General features: G+C 39.2%; 1 protein-coding gene across 2 annotated transcripts in view; it reads left to right on the forward strand.

Annotated features, from left to right (window-relative positions):
* The window catches only part of pde4ba (phosphodiesterase 4B, cAMP-specific a), a 193,066-nt gene that overhangs the window by 35,328 nt on the left and 136,046 nt on the right, over nucleotides 1–21,692 (forward strand). Inside the window, exon 3 of one of the 2 annotated variants that reach the window (XM_065955588.1) lies at nucleotides 10,213–10,451. In XM_065955588.1, the coding sequence (XP_065811660.1) occupies nucleotides 10,213–10,451 (239 nt within the window). Of the gene's footprint in view, nucleotides 1–10,212; nucleotides 10,452–17,094; nucleotides 17,936–21,692 lie in introns of those variants that run through there. The other variant, XM_020655122.3, reaches the window with a different exon arrangement.

Raw genomic sequence — 21,692 nt, forward strand, 5'->3', positions numbered from 1 at the left:
AGATGTTCCCCCCCCCCCAAAGTAAAAATATCACAAGGTTCAGTTTCAATCCGTTGTGCACAGATATTGTTTCTACAAACCAACAGATATGATAATCATATTAGTTTATGAACTCTTATTAAACATTTGAGCCTTACAGAGATCCGGTCAATAACGGCTGAGAACTTTCTGTGCCTCAGCTCTTCAACAAAGTTAGTTGGAAAATATATATTTAATTGAATGGATTCTTTTTTGCTTTTTGAGCTATAGATTTTTGCTATGCTCATAAAAGCTTCTCTGTACAACATCAGAGAGAATCAGGGATAAAATATTTCAAAGTCTGATATTGTAAAACTTCCATTAATAGACCAGGCTTTTATTACTTTAGTCCATGAAATGACCCTGCATGCCTTTAATTATTCCAAACAAAACTTTTGAACAGCAAATATGAGTAAGACTATAAAATTGTACATTTACCCTATAGAAAGAACATTTAACATTGTACAAGTTTAGGATAGTAAGAGAGGGATAGCCTCTGATAATATCATCTCTAACGAGTGCTGTGCTGGTCTATGGAGCTGTACAGGCATCAGACTTTCTATAGTTGTTTAAATCACATGTTATAGGGTTAAAATTTAGCTTGAGAGACTAAATGAAAACATTTACTTTCATAATCTCAACGTTGATTTCCGTCTCCAAAGGCAGCACAGGCAGCAGAGTCATCTCCTCCTCTCCTGTCGCTCTGTGACATTTAAATGTCTTTAGTCTTTATCCAGATCATCATCATGTTGTAGATTCTGATTCTAAATGAGACCTGCCTTTATTTGTCAAAATGTGCATCAACATCAGGCTAGTACAAGGGAATGGGCCTTAAATTGGGGATTTAGCGGTAGACGAGGAGAGTTTATTCAGTGAGAGAACGGTCACAAAGTGCTTCAAACATTCTCAAGAGAATATACAAAATTACAGAATAACAAATGGTAAAAAGTAGAGCGTTAAACACTTCATATACAGGATTTAGAACTTCAAAGGCATGACCCCCATTTGTATTTGGTGCTACAGATATCCAAGGACCGAGTCAGAAGACTTAAGTGATCTACTTTGCATGTAAGGGGAAAAAAAAGGTCAAACAAAAACACAGATGCGGGAAACGCCGACCAGAAGGTTTCTGCTGCCAAGAAGTCGTCGTTCATCCTCGTATTTAAATTTCCAGTGGCAGCTTGTATTGATTTAATGCCCCGTTTATAAAGTTTTGGTCGTACAGTAAGTATATCTAAATAATTACAAGGCTTTGGTATGGAAAAATCTAACTATTAGACTGTTACCTTGATATGGTAAATGATAAATGGACTGTACTTACATCGAAAAATAGACATGGTGCTTTTTCCTGCTTTGTTTCTTTCTCTTAATATAGGCAAATTTAACCTTTGCTGTTTTCTTTTTTCCTGTGTAGGACAGTCATAAATCACACAGCGGTAGTGTAAGGTCACTTTTTAAATAACTAATGCTGTTGTTTTTCTGGTCTCTAAAGGCTATGACGGATGTGTGTGGGTTTTCGTTTGGTCGGAGTTTACATTTTGTGTTGACAATGCTGAAAAATACATCTCAGTATTAGTCTCACCCAGCAGCTGAGACCGAGTGACCAGGCTGTGTGTGTTTCTGATGTGTGCATGAAATACTTAAGGGAGCGAATTAAACATCATTTGTATGGTGTGTGCGTGCGTGCGTGCGTGCGTGTGAGAGAGTCTGTGTATTAGATACTAATGAGTGTGTCACAGACTCTATGGTCCCAGGAAGACTGAGAGGCCAGGTGAGTAGTGCAGCTAATGGACTTCTGCACCTGACCCACACACACACACACACACACACACACACACACACACACACACACACACACACACACACACACACACACACACACACACACACACACACCTCGCATGAATGCACATCACAGCAGGTAAAGGTCATCTATGGATAGCAGGTAGTGAATGTGGACAGAATGAGAAAAGGCTCAGCAGCACCTTACATTTCATTTGAATGCATATTAAAAAAGAAAGGAAAAGTACGGCCTGAAGTATTTTATTTTTTTATAGAGCTCTCAAAGAACTGCCCTCAATGTTGTGCTTTGCCTCTGGTCACTTCCTGTCAGCACCTGTGTGTCCAATCAGACTCAAAGCTGATCGTTTGCTCTTACTGACATTGTTCCCTTTTTTCTAGATCCTTGCTTGTGTTGTTCTTTCTCTCTGATGTACGTCGCTTTGGAGAAAAGCGTCTGCTAAGTGAATTGTAGATTTGTAGAATTTATGGCAGTAAGGTGAATCACAGGTAACAAAGACGGTGACAGGTTGTCGATCTCTTGACTCCATCAGTGGGCTTATTGGTTGACATCTGAAACAGGCAATGGTGATAGCGCTTCTCTTCCTTTTTTCCTCAGTCATTTGATAAAAGCCAGGTATTAGAAAGTTGACGATCCTGCACTTTGGAATTCTTAGTGAAAACGCTGTGCAGTATCACACATAGCTGGACACCTAATCACCCTGATCGTAGTCATGCTTCCTGCATTTACACCGAGTAGCCATTCATTTACTGCTCCTTTCTTTTCTTTTGACAGTCAGGTCACTGCTTTGTGCCTTATGATTAAGACCAGGTTAATAGGTCACGACTTCCAATTAGCACACAGCCGTCTCTTTCTTCTTCTCTCTGTTCAATCGAGTCGGATGATTAGTACGTGAAGGAAAAGGGAAATGAGTCACACATTTTAAAAAAAGTAGTACTTCAACATTTATGCTGTCATTACGTGCTTCAGAGGTCTGCCTGTAAGAGGTCGTGATTCATATGTTACAAAAAAGTGTGGTGCTTTCTGCTACGGCCTTTTGGTTTTTCATTTTACATCAGAAATCTGCTTCTTCCTCTCCTCTTTATCCTCTCTGCTCTCCTCTGCAGCTCAGCTCTCCTCACTCCTCTATCTCACTTTTGTCCTTGACTTTTCCACTTTCCAACATCTTTTCTACCCGCTGTCAGAAATGTTTTGTTGCTTCTACATCTTGAGTCTCCATCCCTCAAGGCAATTATCTCTTAACTGCATCAGAAAGCAGCACATAACTTTATCATTTGAACCCCCCCTCCCACATGAAATAATACAAATGAATAGATACTCACAGTCAGAGGTCTCTGTGGGTATTTATAGTCTTCTAAACAGCTGTCACTAAGCAAATATTTGTCCCAGCTGTAATTTATCAAAACAAATCCTCCTCATTTTTAACATGATGAATGAGTCATAATTATTATAGATAGATATGAACTTTATTAATCCCTTGGGAAGGTTCCCTCAGAAAATTCAGATTCCAGCAGCAGGTAACACCAAAGGATAGAGCAGCACACAGATACAAAGAATAAAATAAAAACACAAGTTATATATAAATAATATACTGTACACAGTATCAGCAATAGACATGTCTAAATAAAATATACCGGTACCGATTTATAATAAAATAATAAAAGAGCAGCAGCAATAAGAAAAAAGGTAGCAGCAGTTATGTTGTTTTGTATTTGTCCTTTGTGTTTATAAATAGATAATTAACAATAAATAATGAATAATGCAAGCTGTTAGGATTGTGAATGGATATTTGGATGGATGGAGATTTTTGTGTCATCCTTAAACGTACAATATGTAGAATTTTATTACAATGTTGACAATAAAATACCTAAAATAATTGTAACGTGAGGGTCCAATGTATGGTGGAAGGATCACTTTAGTTCAGAGAAACAGAAGGATGGAGACGGATAACTTTCTCAGCAGCACTTTACTGTCATCCACATTGTTCTGCCGCACAACAACCACAACACTTCCTCGTTACTCAGCACATGTCCCGTTGTTAGCCAATCAGAGTTTAGGATGATTAAACTCAAGGCAGACATTATGACAAACACAGAGGTAGATTCAATATAATTTGGTCACAGTTACTAGTTTCATTAAAACAAGTAAATATATCAATATTCGTAAACTCAAATGTGTAAATAGTTCACTGTATAAATGTTAACTCTTATTTTTAACTTAAACTTAAATACATGAATTTACGACAGAGGATTAGGGCCACATTAAAATTATTCTAATTTTTTTAATTTACGAGATTAAAGTCGTACATTTACGAGTTTAAAGTCGTAAATTTATGAGTTTATTCTCGTAAATTTACGACTTTAATCTCAAAATTTTAATTTTAATTTTTTTAATGTGGCCTAAACCTCTGTTGTACGAATTAACTCAAATATATGAATTCACTTCACTTTTAAGTCTTACATAATGAATAACGGACTAAGTGCAACATCTACTGGAAACCTACTTTGAAAGTTGCACACAGTTTTGACTACATATACTTAAATGCGTAAAAAAAAAGGTATTTTATAAATTACGTATTATTAAAAAATCATATTTTCAGGCTTCCCTGTTGAAAGATTGATTGAATAATAATGGTTATTTTTGCAGAGGGAAATTGGTTTGCTTTGTGTGCACAAAATAATCATAAACAGTATAAACACTCAAAAACATTACATAACAACAACGCACTAATCAACTGTGCTTTTACAAGTACAAGATGTATACATTTATAGCGGCACCCACTGAGACACGCTGTTTCTTTGTCATTAAAGCTCAGTGAACATCAAGTTTTCAGTATGAAAGATAACGCACCAAGATGTTGAATGAGGACATAAACAAGCGATGAATATAAAAACAGAAGTGATGTCAGACTGTGAAATACAATAAGTGAAGTCTTTATTGAGAACATCTGAAAAACATCTGCTAAAACTGTCTTCAAGACAAATAAGTAACCTACTGTATGATGGGTTTTCAACAAAACAGCAAATCACCAAATGCGTCGGCTGTATCTTATTCCACCAACATGTTCCAAATCTTTTTTTGTGTGTATAAAATGAATGGTAAAAAAAAATGTGTTGGGTTTTTAGGAAGCTCCAAGGGGAAAATAAGTCACCACCCACACTGCGAAAAAATCATCTTCACTTTGTCACAGAAACTCATTCTGTATAAAGTGAGAATAAAATTGAGGTCATAATGCTTCCATCTTTGTGGAGATGGTTTGATAATGCACAGAAGCCGTGAGTAGGCGGGGGAAGGCAGAGAGCCAAGGAGAGCTGTTGTGGGACTAAGAGTGGGAGGCTGTGTTTACTGGAAGGAGAAACTTTCACTACTGGAGACCCAGAAGGTATCAGGCTGAAGAACAGCATCTGAACAAATGATTTGATCTTTAATTTATTTTCTAATCAACAACTGGACTTGTGCAGTGCTGCACCAGGAGTAAAAACACACCTTTAAGTTCCTGTGAGGAACTTTTAAATAGTTTATGTTATAAATACCAGTTCCTCTTTATGAATAAGCAAACAGGAACATCCGGGACAAGGTTGATAGTTTTCTCAGTTATGTTATAAATTTGAAACTTGTCATGGTGTGTCAGATGAGATGATTATTATTTTCCACAGAAATGGAATGAATTAAACATTTGACATTTAAGAGAAAGCCTGGTGAGATTTTTCTTTCGCAAACACTACTTACATGTGAACAGGACAAGATGATTTTGTCCACATGGTACCAAAACTGCACAAACCAAATATTTCCCCACAGGAGCCTTACATCAGACATTGTTAACAGTTTTCAGGATTAACTCACCATTAACAAGAAACAGGAAGTCTTTGAGAGAGAATGGCATCTCTTTGAGGCTGCAACCTTGAATTATTATCATTTTGAAATAAAAATTCAGGGTCACAACCTGTTGAGTTTGTGGGGGAGGAAACTTTCATCTCTGCTTTGTTTTTTCATTCCAAAGACATGAAGGTTACATTAATTGATTGACTTGTGCCTGCATGTTTGAATGTGAACAAATTGAAGGTTTCAAATGTTTTTTGTTGAGTATTTTACAAACCTAGGGTAAGGAGAGGTGGCATATGCAATTACGATTTGACCTCCACAATAGTAGATGTGTTGTGAGTGGGAAAGTGAGTGGCTTCCTTCCTGCGCTTCATTACATTGCTAAAGTCTGATTTTATCGCAATAAATGTAAACATTTTTATACTCAAGCAATGCTTTCTTTTACAACTTACCTGTTTGGTTGGAGGCCTGGATGTAAAGCTATGCTGTCAAACATTTTTGACGCTGAAGCTACCTTCAGATAAATTGGTGCTATTATAATTGAGAAAGACAAATAGCATGAATGAACAGCAGATGAACACAGCAACTTTATAGCAAACATGCCCTTTTCATTTTTCGTTTTTCGCAATTCATATCGTTATCGCAATATTGAACAATGTTATTGTACATTGCATATTTTGCTCATATCATACAGGCCGACTGTGTAGCTCTATTTGTGCCTAGTCTCCCTGCCTCTTAGGTAATGTCAGCTGAGGTTTTTGGATTCTCCTCAGTGTTGCCAGATGGAAAATACAGCTTTAAAATGATTATCGTACATTTAAACAAACGAGACGGGTCCTAAATACCGCACTGAATGGCAAAACTATGCCCTGCACACTACATTCATTTAAATAAACAAACAAAGAAAAACTTTTAAGTGTAGGCTAAATATTTTTGCAAACTGCTCCGCCTACGTGTCAGACATGACTAATTTAATTGTATTCTCCCTTATTGCAGTTATCACGGTGTAACCTTTTCATTTAAAGTTACTTCATTTCCAGTCGTTTACGAGCTGTATGTTTTATTGAGGTTACTCATTCAGTGTTGATAAGAAGAGTATCACAGAAGGTTTATTTAGATCCTTGTGTGAGAGGATTGTTCTGTGATCTGTTGGTAATGCCTTGGGGTTCCAGTAGGGGGAGATCGCGCTCAGTGTTGCCAGTTCCGCTTGTTATAAGCGACTTTGGGCTTGTTTTTCTGTAAAGTCGGTTCAAATATCGTCAGTCGCGGGTTACGGGTTTTTGGGCTTGTTTTCTAAAGTGCAGTTGCTTATTTGGGCTTTCTTTGCTCCCTGTATGAACCAATGCTGATTCTCTCCCAACTCTCCACAAGAAAGCCAAACACGATCTGACACGCGACAATGCCCGGTAATAAGGGGGGGGGGATATGGAAAAAAATATAATAAAGAGTGGGAGAAAGCGACCGGATCCGACAAAAAAAACTTCACCAAAATCCATCAGGCTTACGGACATTGATTTCACTGTTTCAAATCAAAATGAGACAAGACAAACCCAAATATATATACATATGTGTGTGTGTATATATATATATATATGTGTATATATATATACTGCTATCAAGTGGCCTCTCTTTTACACTATGTGGTAGGTTAGGTCACCTGTTGGGCTTCATTTTATTTATTTGAACGAGCCAGGTTGGTTGTTTTGGGAGGTTTCTTCATTCCTCTCTCACACAACTATTTTCCCATATTTAAGGTAAAAAGTGAATACTGAAAACACTGTAAACTTCCAAAGACATGTTAGCAATTCTTGAATGTGATACTGTGATATTTTACTCCAGAAAGATATCTTTTTTTTACTGATTTACTGAAGAGTGTTAGGCTAATTTAGACCGTGTTTAAGATAACGTCGGGAAACCCCGTAGCTGCGCTGCTGTATTCACCTGTGTAGCGTCACGTCCGGTCGGAAGTAGATTTGTAATGTAATGAAACAGTTTATTTCACTCTGGGACGGTTCATTTGGTAGAAGTACTAACTTAGTGAGTTTAAAATACAATTCATGATTCACATGTTTGGTAATAAGTTTATGTTATTGTTTTGCAAAGATCCAGTTTCAATGGTTGAAATACTAAAATGGCTCAGTACAGACAAGTAGATGGTGCCAACAGTCATTCCTCTCACTTATATTGTCCTCCTAATTAAGGGTTTAATTTAGTTTATTATAAAAGAAGAACAATAGAGAGTAATATAAGTTAAAACATTGTGAAAGGAAGGTTAGAAGCCGTAAAAGGCTCATGAAGAAAGATACCTCCCCGCTGAGAATAACAAGAGTTATACTGAGCAGCAATATACGTAGATTAGACAAAGTAAGAATACTTGCAAAGGATACTAAATGAACAAGAATGGTTAATGGTTTGGTGAAGTATCTGCAGATGATTTTTCTTGATTAATCATTTGATTTATATACGTTTCAAAATGACCCATTTTCATTTTCCAAATGCTAATGTGACTCTCTTCTAATGACGCATCTTTCCCACCAGGAGATTGAACCCACTTTTTTTATTACACAACACAAGGTGTGATATCCCTACAGAGAAAGAGGAAGATGGGAGTGAAAACTATTTGTTATTTTCAATCGAAAACTACTAAAGCTATCGATGGATTATCAAAAATTGACCAATCATTCAGTTTGGTTAGTTTTATTAAAGCATATCAGAGTTACTAAGGACCCGGGTAATGTAACAGGTGCATGATGATCTGAAGTGTAAACAGCTGACAGAGTATGCGGCTAAGACATAAATACAGTTATTTATGTCTTGCAATCAGTTTGCTAGAGACGACACAGCGCTAACAAGACAAATTAAGGCAGTAAATTAGGCGGAAGGAAAAAGTGCAATCTTCAGAGGAGGAATGAGTCAGGTGATGGGGAAAAAAGGATTTCCTGTAATCAATCAGGGATTCATGTGGTTAAACTGCACAGTCAAAAGCGAGATGATTATTAACAAAACTCAATTTTACATGAACAAATATTGGCGTAATATTAGCTGTCATAGGGGTTCATTAGTTTAGTTTTTCTTTGTAACTTTCACCTCGCTTACCTTCAGATTTATTTTGTCATTTTCAATGCTTCTATAAGTTCCTCTGAGCAGAGATGCCAGGCTATTTGGTAGATGAATAAATTCACAGAGAGGGGTGAAGTGAAGTGCTTTACCTTCTTTAATGCCCTTAAACTCTGTAAATCACTGCCTTTCAAAATGGCTCGCTCTCATTTAAATATTAGACCTTTTAATCTGGCTTTTAATTTTGAGTATTTTTATAGCCTTAGTCATTTTATAGCTTTTGTCATTGTTTTCCCAAAAATATTATCTTAATTGGTTGTCTTTGATTTATTGTCTGTGTCTTATTTCACTTTTTAGTGATCTTTATTGATTTATTTCTGACATTTCTTTATTGTTGCATTTTTTGGACGTCTTTCTGAATCGTGTCTGATTGTTCCTGTGTAAAGCACTTCAGGCTGCATGTGGTGCTGCATAAATAGTTTGAGTTCAGTTAGTCTGCACTCAGGAACTAGGTTATGGCGCCCCTTAGTGGTAATACACAGGATTAACTTTGAATTAAAGGGGATCATTTATTTGAATAGTAACTTTAAGAACAAGAACTTACAAGGTGCTTTGACAAACCAATCAAAACCCAGAAACCCAAAAAAAGTTATACATGACACTATTTGACCACATGAAGGGACAGTCAATATAACGGAACACCATGAGTACAGAAGATGTATAAACACAGCAGAGGAGACAGATGGAGGTTAAAGAATATATGCAAATGTGAATAAAAAAAATTTCAAAAAGAGAGAAAGCATTCAGGGAATAATTTAAAAAAAATCAAACTTAACTGTAAAAAAACAGTCGCAAGTCATTAAAAAGGGGATTTAAGAAGTGTTTTTTTTTTTTTTCAAAGAGTTGCTTCATTCAGATGGTCATTTAATTTCAACAAACATGTTTTCAAAATAAGATGTTGAATGAATCAACAAAAATAAACTACCCCCAAGAAAAGCAGCAGCCACATCTTTAGAAATGAATACACAGACATACATACACATCAAAACAATGAAATAAGAGTGAGTAAAATTAAATTAATATAAATATATATATTAAATAAAATAAATAAAATAAATAAAATAAATAAAATAAATAAAATAAATAAAATAAATAAAATAAATAAAATAAAATAGAAAACAAACAGACAAAAAAAATAAAGTGTTTTAAAGACATCATTGATGCTGCAAGCCTTATCTCCTCAGGTATGTAATTCCAAAGCAAAGGGCCCTAATGACTTCAAACAGGAGAGCTACACCTAAGGATCTAAAGCTGCATGCTTTAAAATCAGTTCTAAATCTTACAATGGACAACTTAAAAGAATTCAAAATTTGGGTGTATGAATGTCATTTGTGATTTTCAGTATAATATTTATACTCCTCCACATCTCCCATTATTTGATAAATAACCTCTAATAAACCATTGAAATGAACTAATTTCCTGCACTTCATGTTCTTTAAAACTAATCTCTTCAGGACAGCAAAGAGCCTCCAGACTGCTGCCTCAGCGAGTCCTTCACGTCCCCGTCCTGCACGCTGGGCGTTGACCTGCGACGAGGCCGTCGCCGCTTCTCGGGCAACCTGCAGCTTCCCCCCTTGTCATGGCGTCAGGGTGAGAGGTCACGGACACCTGATGATGACATCATAGCCAGGCCGACATCTTTGCCCTTTGGAGCCCCTCCCAGGATAGACATCACGCCGGTGGATCCTGATTGGTGAGTGGACAATTAAACAAGAATCATAACTGCTCATTGGCCACAAGGAAAGCCTACAGTTTATGGCACAGTGTATAAGCTGCCTGAGTACAGGACATTAAACAATAGTGCTAAATTTGTACAGTCCTTTGATTATACAGAATTCATGTGTTGAAGTGAGTCTTCATGTGTGTAGGGCACACCGCTTTTAAACATCTCAGAGTTTCTATTGGGACATAAATATCATAGAATCTCGTTCTGCATCTCCCTTGGATATAAAGAGCAAGGAGAATATAGAGCTTTGCTATAAATGTCGATGTAACTGAGAAATGCAAGCAATAATTTGAGGTTTTTATTCATGTGAAAAAACAATTAGCATTCTTTTCTAAAACAAAGAATTCACCTTTGTGGATAAAAGGACAAAATTAGAGAAGTTTTATCTCATGAAGTCATTTCAGCATTTCAGTTGTTTACTTAGCTTGACTGTTCCCTGAATGGTTCATGTGATCTCTTTTTAGCCATTAATCAATGGCTTAAGAGGGACTCAATGTTAATCAGAAACAGCTAATCACTGGAGACTGAATCCATGTTCTCTTGTCACACTGAGCATGTGTGGCCTTCAGAAGTCCAGTTAGGATTCTTCTCTCCATCACTGACTGATCTGTCATGTTGCATTCAGTCTGTTGAAGATGACTCTGCCTGGTTTTTATTATTCATGCTTCATGCCTTCAGACATAGTCGTGCTTGCTTGCAAACACACACTTTCTCCCAGCAACAGGTAAAGTTTCAGATAACACACACACACACACACACACAAACACAGAAACTGCAATCATTGCAGTAATCTCTGCAGTCGCCTAGCTAGTGGCAGGAAGCCAGTTGTCCAGTCATGTCAGATGTATTCGCTTTTTCTGAACTAGCTAATCAGCCCTGATTGGCCCTGTGTGTGTGTGTGTGTGTGTGTGTGTGTGTGTGTGTGTGTGTGTGTGTGTCTTTTAAATGTAAGAAAACAGGAAAACAAGTTAATTTGTTACAGCAGTTGTGGTTTCATCTTCTTCACTCTTTTAGAAATAACACCATGAATCCTCAAATGTATCTTGTGACTGGGGGTTGGCAACCTTTAACTTGTATGTAGATACTGGAAAACTTCAAATAAAACCCATACCAATTTTAGGCCTGGTCCCTTTTACTAGTCTTGCCTGGTGTTATGACAGGTAAAGGCAGGTCTCCATAAGACCATGTTCATTGAGGGGAGAGTATTTTACGCATCTAAAATAAGAAAATAAATGTTGAAATGATTTTTTAAAAGTCTTTCTATGTGATTTTTCACACTGAAATATAATATAAATCAAGTATATCTGAAAATAACTCTGTGAGTCATGACTGTCTACAATGGGTGTAACACCCGAGTCCCACTGTCTGTGATGCTTTCAGAGTTTTCAGAGTCCTATCTTCACTTTGTTTACATCGCCCGGACGGCCGGCTGACTCCTCCCCTCGTGTATAAAAGTTGTTTAATTGAGGGACTAGAGAAAAGAAGAATAACATACTGTACTCACTGCTTAACTGTGTTTCTAGATCACGCTCATTTCAGGTACATTTACATGCAGTGTGAAGATACGAGCATAATAAAGATCGCTAGCATTAGCATGCTAACACAACAATGCAGCGCAAGTTGTTTTGGTTTCATGCTGGTGCTCAAGGGCGACATCTGCTGGATCAAAAAATCACATATAAAGCCTTTAAATGAACAATTAAATGCCTGTCTTTTTAAATAATTAAATACCTGTTTTGTATTGGAGCCTGTAGTATTCTAACTGTGTTAGTCAACATCATAAACATACCCATCAGTCGTCTAAAAAACACTTTTGTTAATCATTTTCTTAATTTCCTGTCTGGTTTGTAAAGTTTGTATAGTTTATAATACCCAAAGGCCATAGCCTGTTAACTGAAGAAGTCCAAACCTCAAAGATATTAAGTTTGATCATATATGAAGTCATGGAGTGTTTGAACTCTGACGTCTTTGACAAATCACATGAAAATCCTGGGACTCATTTATTGAGAAGTCATTTGAGTGAATGTGTGACTAGCTGCAGTTTCAGTTTCTACCAGAGGAGGGCAGCGTGAACACTGCTGACTGGATGGGCCTACTTACATTTCTAAATACAGACAGTCAGTGCTTCCTCACAGGGGTTAACATAATGATTTAAGTCTAGACCCCCCTTCATGTTCTGACCACCACTTCCACTTTTTCACTCAACAGCTAGTCTTTTTTTCGCTCGTTCAGTTTGCTTGGCCGTCCCAACAGGACGTGAAGTGTGTGTGAAAGCCATCAGTAACCTGACATGTGTCATCCCTCCTAACCCTCCTCTCTGTTACAAAACTATCACACTGTGTCTCCTTCACGCATCACTATGCTGAATGTCAGGGTCAGCAGAACCCCTCTTAAAGTCCTCAATTCTGATGACTTCCTTTCCCAGTGAAGCCTCCAGCTGCTGTGTGTGTGTGTGTGTGTGTGTGTGCGTGCGTGCGTGCGTGCGTGCGTGCGTGCGTGCGTGCGTGCGTGCGTGCGTGCGTGCGTGCGTGCGTGCGTGCGTGCGTGCGTGTGTGTGTGTGTGCTTCTGTAATATGTGTGACTGTATCTGAAACGGTTTCAATACCAGTCATCAACACCTCTCCACGTTTCCACTCACTGCCCTGTTTTTACACTCATACTTATATGAGTGCTTTCATCCATGATTGTAGCAGCAGCAGCAGGAGGAGGAGGAGGAGGAGGAGGAGGAGGAGGAGGAGGAGGGAGCAAGAAGTTATTTTGGGATTCAATTATTTTTCCTGCTGATGTACACAATTGTTTTCAGGGCTTATTATTGCTTCTTCATTTAATTTTTTGCAACTGTGTTTGTGGTTGGACACTGCCTGTTGGAGAATCCCTGACTTCAACAATTCAATGTAGCAGGTTTTCCTCATGTCTGATGATATATTAAGGTCATGTTATGATTCAGAAGATATCTTACATTTGGGTCTGTTAAGACTCGATTAGTCATCTGAAAATTACACATACAAAAAAATGATCATTATGAAACAAATCATAGAAAACAAACTATTCTGCAAATAGATTAGGTGGCAGAACAACTTTTTTGTTTCAGTGCGGCAACCTCTTCTTTTATTTTCTTAATTGGTGGATCACAACGCATAATCTGTAAAAAAACAAAAAAAAAACAACCTTGACCCACTCGGCCCACGCCACGGTGAATCTTTTTAAACTTTCACAATAAAGTGAAAAAGGAAATTCATCAACTGACACTGTCAAGTTTCCCTTCCCTTTGCAGTCCTGTGAGCCGGTTTGTGTTCACAGCTCCGTACACTTACCCTGATACTGGCCAGCTTATAGAGCAAATATTACCAGGTGAGATCTGGTGTGAGTTCAGCGTTCGCCTCGCGCCTCTGCATTTATTTTGTCCTCTGTTGTTTACACATAACAGAAGCTGATCCAAAGCTGGTGACAGTGTTTATGCACAAGAAAAGGGCAAATATGATTTAATGTTCTTGTACCCAGCCGCAATAATATTGTCTTCTGTAAGCGATTTTAGCCCCCCCCCCCCCCCCCCTAAAAAAACCCAAAACAAAACAAAAACAAACAAAAGTCAGGGTTCCCACTCGTCCTGGAAAACAGTTGACTAATTTTCCAGTACTGGAAAACACCTGTAAAATAAGAGAAAAAGTAAAATGTCCTGGAAAATTATTCCAACACTCCTACAGAGTTGGACATTTTCACCGTCACACGTTAATAAAAGTATCTATTTGTTACATTAATCCACAACGCAGATCGAATGGAAGTCTATAGGTCATGTAACGGCTCCGCCTCCCCCTCGTGTCAAAAGTGGATCTTTATTTACAATTTAGTTGAGAGGATGGAGCGAAAAGATCCTTCACAAAAAGAGAAAACGATCACGGACAGCTCATACCGGCTCGATCATCGCTGAAAGTGTCCTGGAAAATAATCTCTGGAAAAGAGTGGGAACCCTGAAAAGTTTATAGTGAAGTTAGCTTTTCTGTGTTAGCATTATGTACTGGACTCTCATTGTAGTTTTATAAAATGAATGTAACCATCTGTAACATTGGTGTCATCTTCTATTAACCCCTCTCTTTCCACCAACACATCACACATCACAAAAACAGATTTTTTTCCATCTCAGAAACATTACCACTATCCACTTACCTCTCCCCAGAAGGTGAGCTCTCACTCATACGTCTTTACTTTCACCAGCAGCAGGGACGTGCTAGTCATCAGGGATTAGACAGCGATGTTGCAGAAGTGGATAGTCTGCTACAAATGCATTGTCCTGTGTTGGCTGGTTGTCTTCTCCTCATCCTTAGCGGTTTGATTTCGGACTGCGCTCTGCTGCCTTCCACTGTGTTGTGGAAAACTCATCATTATAACAGCTAAGCTTCTGAAAGTGATTTGACTCAGAAAACAGCGATGCCAACAGGAAGCTGCTGAGAAAGTATCTACAAAACGAGTAACACCACTTTCTGATCTGATGCACATTTAATATATTTAAAAACTCATCTCTGTCACTCCTCCCGTGATTTCCTTTTCTTCTCTTTCTAGTTGATTTTTGCTCAGCTCAGAGGTTTTTTTTAAACACAGTTTATCTTACAAGTTTTGTTAGAGAAAATCTGCACTCCAATCTGTAGCCACGGCAGAGAAACTGGTGGCGGTTTCAACTATGACACAGACGCCCAATCAGTGCATAAGCTGTAGCAAGTATTGAACAAGAAACACTGACAAAGTCCAGTATCACAGGAAAACAATGTGTAATTATGACACGTGTGCTACTGTTATTTCTTTTGAAGACCTTTTAACTGACCTGAGCGGGCCAGTGGGATGTGGAATAAACTGGTCAAGAGCTTTTTAACTGCGTTTGGGCGAGCAGGCCAGTTATAATGTCGAGCCCAGTCAGTTTTTGAGCAACCCAGAAGAGTTATAACATTTTGGATGGTCTTATAAATACAGTCCTTAAAGTGAGCAGACGTGTCCCCTACTGTCTAATCAGCTTTAAAAGAGAGTTTTGGTTCAGCGTTAGTGGAAAAAAATAAGCCGTCATATTTACCATGGCTACTCTTCTGGTTGTCAGTTTGTGCTGCATCATGGTTATCGTGCACATGCGAGTCTGAATCCGACCTGAGAGACTCATTTTTTTTTTAAAGGATTACTGTCTTCAATTCACCCTAGGGAAATATCTGTGCAGACAGCATCCCTTATGTGCAAAACAGTGACTCCACTGCCATGGGAACAAGTCTTGACTATAGAGTGAGATTTACATTATTACTTAGTTAATGTAGAAGAGGAAATTAAAATAATCAAGTATAGTAAATGTCCATCTCTTCCTCCTGTGTGTGTTAGCAAAGCTACCCCCCCCCCCCCCCCCCCCCCCATTTCCAACAATTATGCACTATGACTGCACAACCAGATCACCCACAATTAGTGCATGTTTAGAGGACATATCAGTAACACAAACACTGGCATGTTATGTCCAGAATTATGTTAATGAATCACTGATCATTTGTTCTTGGAAAGAAGAGTGTGAGGTAGGAAGAAGAGTCAGGGAATGCTGTGCATCATTCAGCTGATTTTAAACCAATAACTCACATTTACTACACATGTCGTATTTCTTTCTTTATGTACAGGCTTGAAGAGACTATTTACAGAGGCCTTTATTGGCAAGCATCTCGTAAGATGCTCCGATGGTTCAGAATCATCAGTGACTCACAACCAAAACAAATCAGTCCAAAGAGCTTACAAACGATTGCTCACATTTCTGATCCTCGTCACGCTGCTGCCACTCTTTCTCTCTCTTTCTTTTTTTTTCTTCTGATGATCCTGTCAGTTTTTTTCTCCATCTCGCTCTGTACCTTTAGGGCATTTCCCTCTTTTGCTCTCTTCTAATCTCAACAAGACGTTCTTTGTGTGTAGGAATGACTGAATCCATCAATTATTTCTCTTTCTCTCCAGATAATGTCATGGCTGAATTGCTTTCACTCAGATGATATTGTGAGGGGTAAAAGTGTTTGAGTACGAGGAAAAAGAGAGGCAAGAATGTTGATTTATCCACTTGACTTATAAGACATGTTTAGACGCTGTTGAGCTCATTATGGACACTGGGAACCCGCCCTTTCTAATGTTTATTTTTTTTGGTTTGTATGTCTCTTCACTGATTGTCATTTAGCTTTTCGGCTCCACAATAATTCAAATTTTCCATTTTTGGTCTTGGCCTGCACTCGCGGATTGCCTGCTACTCTAAAGGTCACAACATCATGAGCAACATTACCACACATCCTCACTAAACAGCAAAATAAATAATGAATCTGACAACCTGTTACTGAGCCTGCCTGCCTGTCGTCACAACAACCCAGCAGCCAATCCTGGACAGGAGGAGGCGTGGCCTGCACTCGCTGCGTGCCTGCTCTCAGCTGCTTGTGTATATTCTGAATGAAACGGCAAGTGAAGCATTAGTGCTGTGCCGTGCTCCACTCACTGCTCTGTGTGTGCAGAGGGAAGAGGGGGTGGGGGGTCTGACTTGAGGCGCTGGGCATAGTGGGAGTCACTCTGTGCCACACCAGGAGTGCCTTTTAAGGGGGGAGTGGGGGGTTGTTTGCAGAGAGCGGAGGTCAGTCAGGCAGAGGTTGATGGAGGGAGAGGAAGACAGGAGGAGGCAGAGAGCAGTTTTCAGCCCCTTCTGAATGTTTCATAAGGGAGATCCTCCAACATCAAGTCGCCTGGATGGACGGAAGGAAGGAAAGAGTGGGAACTGAGGTGAGGGAGTGACAAAGGGACACACAAGAAAAAAAGGAAGAAGAGTGAGACTAGATAAGAACGGATGAGAGAGAAGCAGTGTTGAGGGGAGGAATCTCTCTCTCTAGGAAGGAGCTGGATGTGACCCTGCAGAGGGTAAAGCCCCTCAGAAAGGAAAAGAGAGAGGAAGAGGGCACGACTGCTGGCTGGATAATCCCTAAACCCGAGAAGAAGAGAGAAAAGGGGGGAGGATAAGACCGCAAAGAGGCAACACATACATCAAAAAAAAGGTATGTGTGAGCTGGACTCTTCCTAGATGGATGTTTGCCTGTGAGGTCGTCTCAATATTTCTGCATCATCATCCCCATCCCAGTGTGAACTTGTCTGTTTCTGGATAAGGAAAGAAGAGTTCAAAATCAGCTGATGTGACTGAATTTTGAGGAAAAACAGGGGGCAGGATTTGAAAGATAAACAAAAAAAAGTCTGATGTCATCCAACGAGCTGAGCGTTGAGATGGACTCCTGCATCCGGACGTTCAAGGAGCACATGCACCTGGAGCTGGAGCCTCCCAAAATCCCAGGTGTGATGGGAGGGAAGAGGGGCGCCACGTCCCCTAAACTGTCCCCCAGAAGCTCTCCACGCCTTTTCCGAAAGCTGATGGTTAACAAGAGCATCAGGCAGAGGCGGCGCTTCACTGTGGCCCACACCTGGTAAGACCTGACAAATGAAAAAAAAAAAAAAAAAGAAAGAAGAACAGGGGTGAGACTTAACAGAAAAGAGAGGCGAGAGAGAGAAGGGATGTGGAGGGATGTGACAGAGGATTAAAGATAAGATGGAGAGGGGATGGATGTGGATGGAAAGAGGAGTCTCAAATGGGGAATTAATTGGTTGGGAATAAAGAAATGGGGAGATTAGTAAAGATGGGAAGTAATAATGTGAAGTTTGGGGGAAACAGAAAAAGAATAGATGAATTGTGTAAGAATGCAGGTAGCAGCAGTGAAATCAACTAGGGTAAAGAGAAAATGTGGGGGAAGAGGAGGTGTTAAAAAAAGAGGTACAGAAAATTAGAAAGAGAATATGAAAAAGTTGATTCTTTCTGGAAAGAAAATCAGAGTTATGACTTGATAAATGAGGTCAAAAAGAAGGAAAAGGACTGTCTGCTGTCTGGTGGTTTGTCACCGGGTTAGAGGATTACATAATGGACCACAATCACATTCAGTAAACTCCCCTGTCCTCCATTTTGCTGTTGTGTATCTCTGTGTTGGGGTAAGACTGGGGTGGTCTTGGATGAGTCTTTATTTTTGCATGGCTACAGATGGGTAAGATGGGTTTTGAAACCTGGTTGTTCTTAACCTTTTTAAATCACCTACCTGGATGGCCAAAATGCACGTCTACACCACAAAACAAGCTTTACCCCAAAATAACAAATACACTGCAACATGTGTGGCTCTTTCCTCATTTTTTTGTTGTCATTCACATTGATGCGATTCCTCTTGGCACTTTTCCTGTAGGAAGCTTAGAGTCTGACTTTCTCAGTTTAACAAGAATCATAGGCTCAAAAATGTTTAAAGTCACATTATGTAAACATCATTTCTGTCTTATTTATTGCATCTATTTGTGCCCCATCCCCCCCCCACCCATTTCCCAGAGTCAACCTATTAATTTTACAGCACTACGGTAGATAGATGGGAAGGGAGGGCTGCTGCTTATGTTATGCAATCTATGGATTAGAGGTGAGGAAAAGAGCTGCTGTGATTGGACTACCAAAGCTCAAGGTGACCCCTGTCCATGAAATTAAATAAAACAGCTGTTGAAGTCAATTTTCGGAGGAAAAGGTGCTTTGTTGTCTTGTGAAGGTGAAACATAAATGACAGATTTCTTACACGGGTGGCATGTTTAGACAGATGTGACAATATGACAACACAGGGTCGTCACAGCTTACATTGGCTGATTTAAATATCCTGTGTTGTGGAATAAGGAGGGAATGGAAATAAGTCCAGATATGAATCAGCTCCTGTATGTTGTGTCTACATTACATGCAGTGTTGTTGCAATGAGATATGTGCAAAAATGTGTGCTTTCTGTGTTTGTATGTGCGTCATTATCATGCCTGTATCATGCATTTTTGATGCTATCTCTTTATGGGTGCATTTTTTGAAATGTAATTGATGTTTCCTTCTTTTTTCTCCTTGGTTGTCTTGATCCCCCTCCCTTTACAGAAACAGAGACTCATGTCTGTTTATCTCCTCTCTCCCGCTCACTGTGTAGCCTATTTCTGAGCAGGCAGGGAGCTGTGTTTGGGGGGGGGGGGGTTGGGTGGGTAGAGGGGCAAAATACATAAATAAAAAAAACAACAACAAGGATTTTGCTTCATTTAGAAATCATTAAAGATATCAGCAGTGTCCGATTGCCTTGTTTGCTCTCATAAGACCACATGTTATGGACTCCAGCCAGAGACATGACTACACCCATTACAGCCATTACACCCATTAACCGCCAGCCAAGCCCAGCCCAGACCATTAACATCCATGTTCATGAGAAAGCGTTCTTAAGCAAGACACTGAGGTCTATCTGCTCACTCATTGTGATACTGCAAGAGTGACAGGTAAGAAGCTAAAAATGGAAGAAGGGGAAGGGGGGGAGGAGGCACAGCGAGAAAGAGCCCAGAGGGAAAAAATCAGCATTCAGCTCTGGAGGAGAGGAGAAAATGAAGCAGATAACAGCACTCGCTAACAAGTACCAGGTGTTTTAAACTGATATTTTCAGCTTTTTTTTTAATCAGGCACTCAACAACGCAGGTTTAAATTAAGCAAAAGATGAATCACTGCACTCTTTCCTTTTAATGCCAAGTCATTGTGCAATGCCCCCAAAACATCCTTTTCCACTTCAACACGTTTGCCCGTCATGGAAGTGTTTCAGGGTTATACTGTCAACGTGCTACCAGTGGGCTCCCAATCAAAACGATTACAAAAGGTGACAAAGAGGACCCCCCACCGAGCGGGGGGGCGAAACAGTCCAGAGGAAGAGAATATGTTTACCTAAGATGTATCCAAGTATAATATTGATGGCGTTTTATCACAGCAGCACATACAGCGTCAGCACGGAGTAGCAGCTCCCTCTTCCTTATGCAGCAGTCTTTGATGTAACATCCCGTGCTTCCACAGCAACAATAAACATGTTGTGTCTGTCATGGCCGCTGCCGCCACACGACCCGTTACGACTGTAAAATTACGTCTTTCTCTGCCTTAGATAACTTTGGAAATATTTGTAAGTACTCAACAAAAAAAATGACGTAAGTTAAGTGAGAAACTCTGTTTGTTTGATGGATTGCACCTTGAGATGAACCATCTCGTTTTCGAGGGGGGGTCCAACACAAACACAAAAACACAACAGTACAGTGTGATACAGACAATCAAGCACAAAATATACACATAAACATCAAGGCTCTCAAACACCCATCCACCCACGTATCCCTCCCGCAAAGCCACAGCACCCCACACAAAGTCATCACAGGTAGATGCACATAGTGACATATGCAATCAAGAAAACAAAAAGATATGATATTAAAGGGGCAAGAGGACATCACCATGAGAAGCAGCAACATGGTTTTGTGAGAAAAGGTAGAAGTGATTTCTTAAAGAGGAGTAGTGAATTTATTGTTCTGATGTTTGTAGGTAGATTGTTCCGGTCAGAGGGAGCTTTGCAGTTGAATGATCGTCTGCCGATTTCTTTAGGAACAAGAAAGAAAGGCTGCTGAGTGTGTCTTAAAGAATATGAGCAATTGTGTGGTGTTAAATGTTGTTTTTAAGTAAGAGGGAAAATTGAAGTGGATACATTTGAAAATACATTGGAGCCAATGGTAATGTCTAAAGTCCATTTTTAATTCATTGAGTTGTTTTAGTGTAAAAATGTTGAATCTTTAAATTTACAGGCTGACAAATCTTTTGTCTGATTATTTTCTCTTGTAAGTGCTTCAAATGTGCAAACAAACACACACACACACACACACGCAGCATTTATTCATTATTATAATCATGATTATTATTATTGAGCCTCAAAGTCTTTGTTTTTCAACAAATCATGATCTGTATTCTCTTTATGTTAAGAGCACGGGCAAGTGAGAAATAAATAAATAATAATTTTAAAAAATGCGGTCGTCAAATCAATTCCAAAACGTTTTCCAGACTCTTGTCCGATCAGCTCTGTGCTTTGCTAGCATCATTTGGCTTCGCTAGACTGATGGTGAACTCCTGACCTACTGGCGCTCAGACAATGACTCTTCTGTTTGAGCTCTTCTGCTGCTGCCTCGTCTCCTTCTCTGTCTGTCTCACACTCTTTGACTGCCTGTGTTTGTTTGCTTCCTAAGTTACACTCTTTCTGTCTGCTTCTTTCTATGAGGAACTTCCTTGTTTTTTGTCTTCTTCTTTTTCCTTGTGTTTGCCCCTCCACACCTTTTTTTCTGTGTTTC

The sequence above is a fragment of the Labrus bergylta genome, chromosome 6, assembly GCF_963930695.1.
Source record: "Labrus bergylta chromosome 6, fLabBer1.1, whole genome shotgun sequence".
In the NCBI taxonomy this organism is placed as follows: domain Eukaryota; kingdom Metazoa; phylum Chordata; class Actinopteri; order Labriformes; family Labridae; genus Labrus; species Labrus bergylta.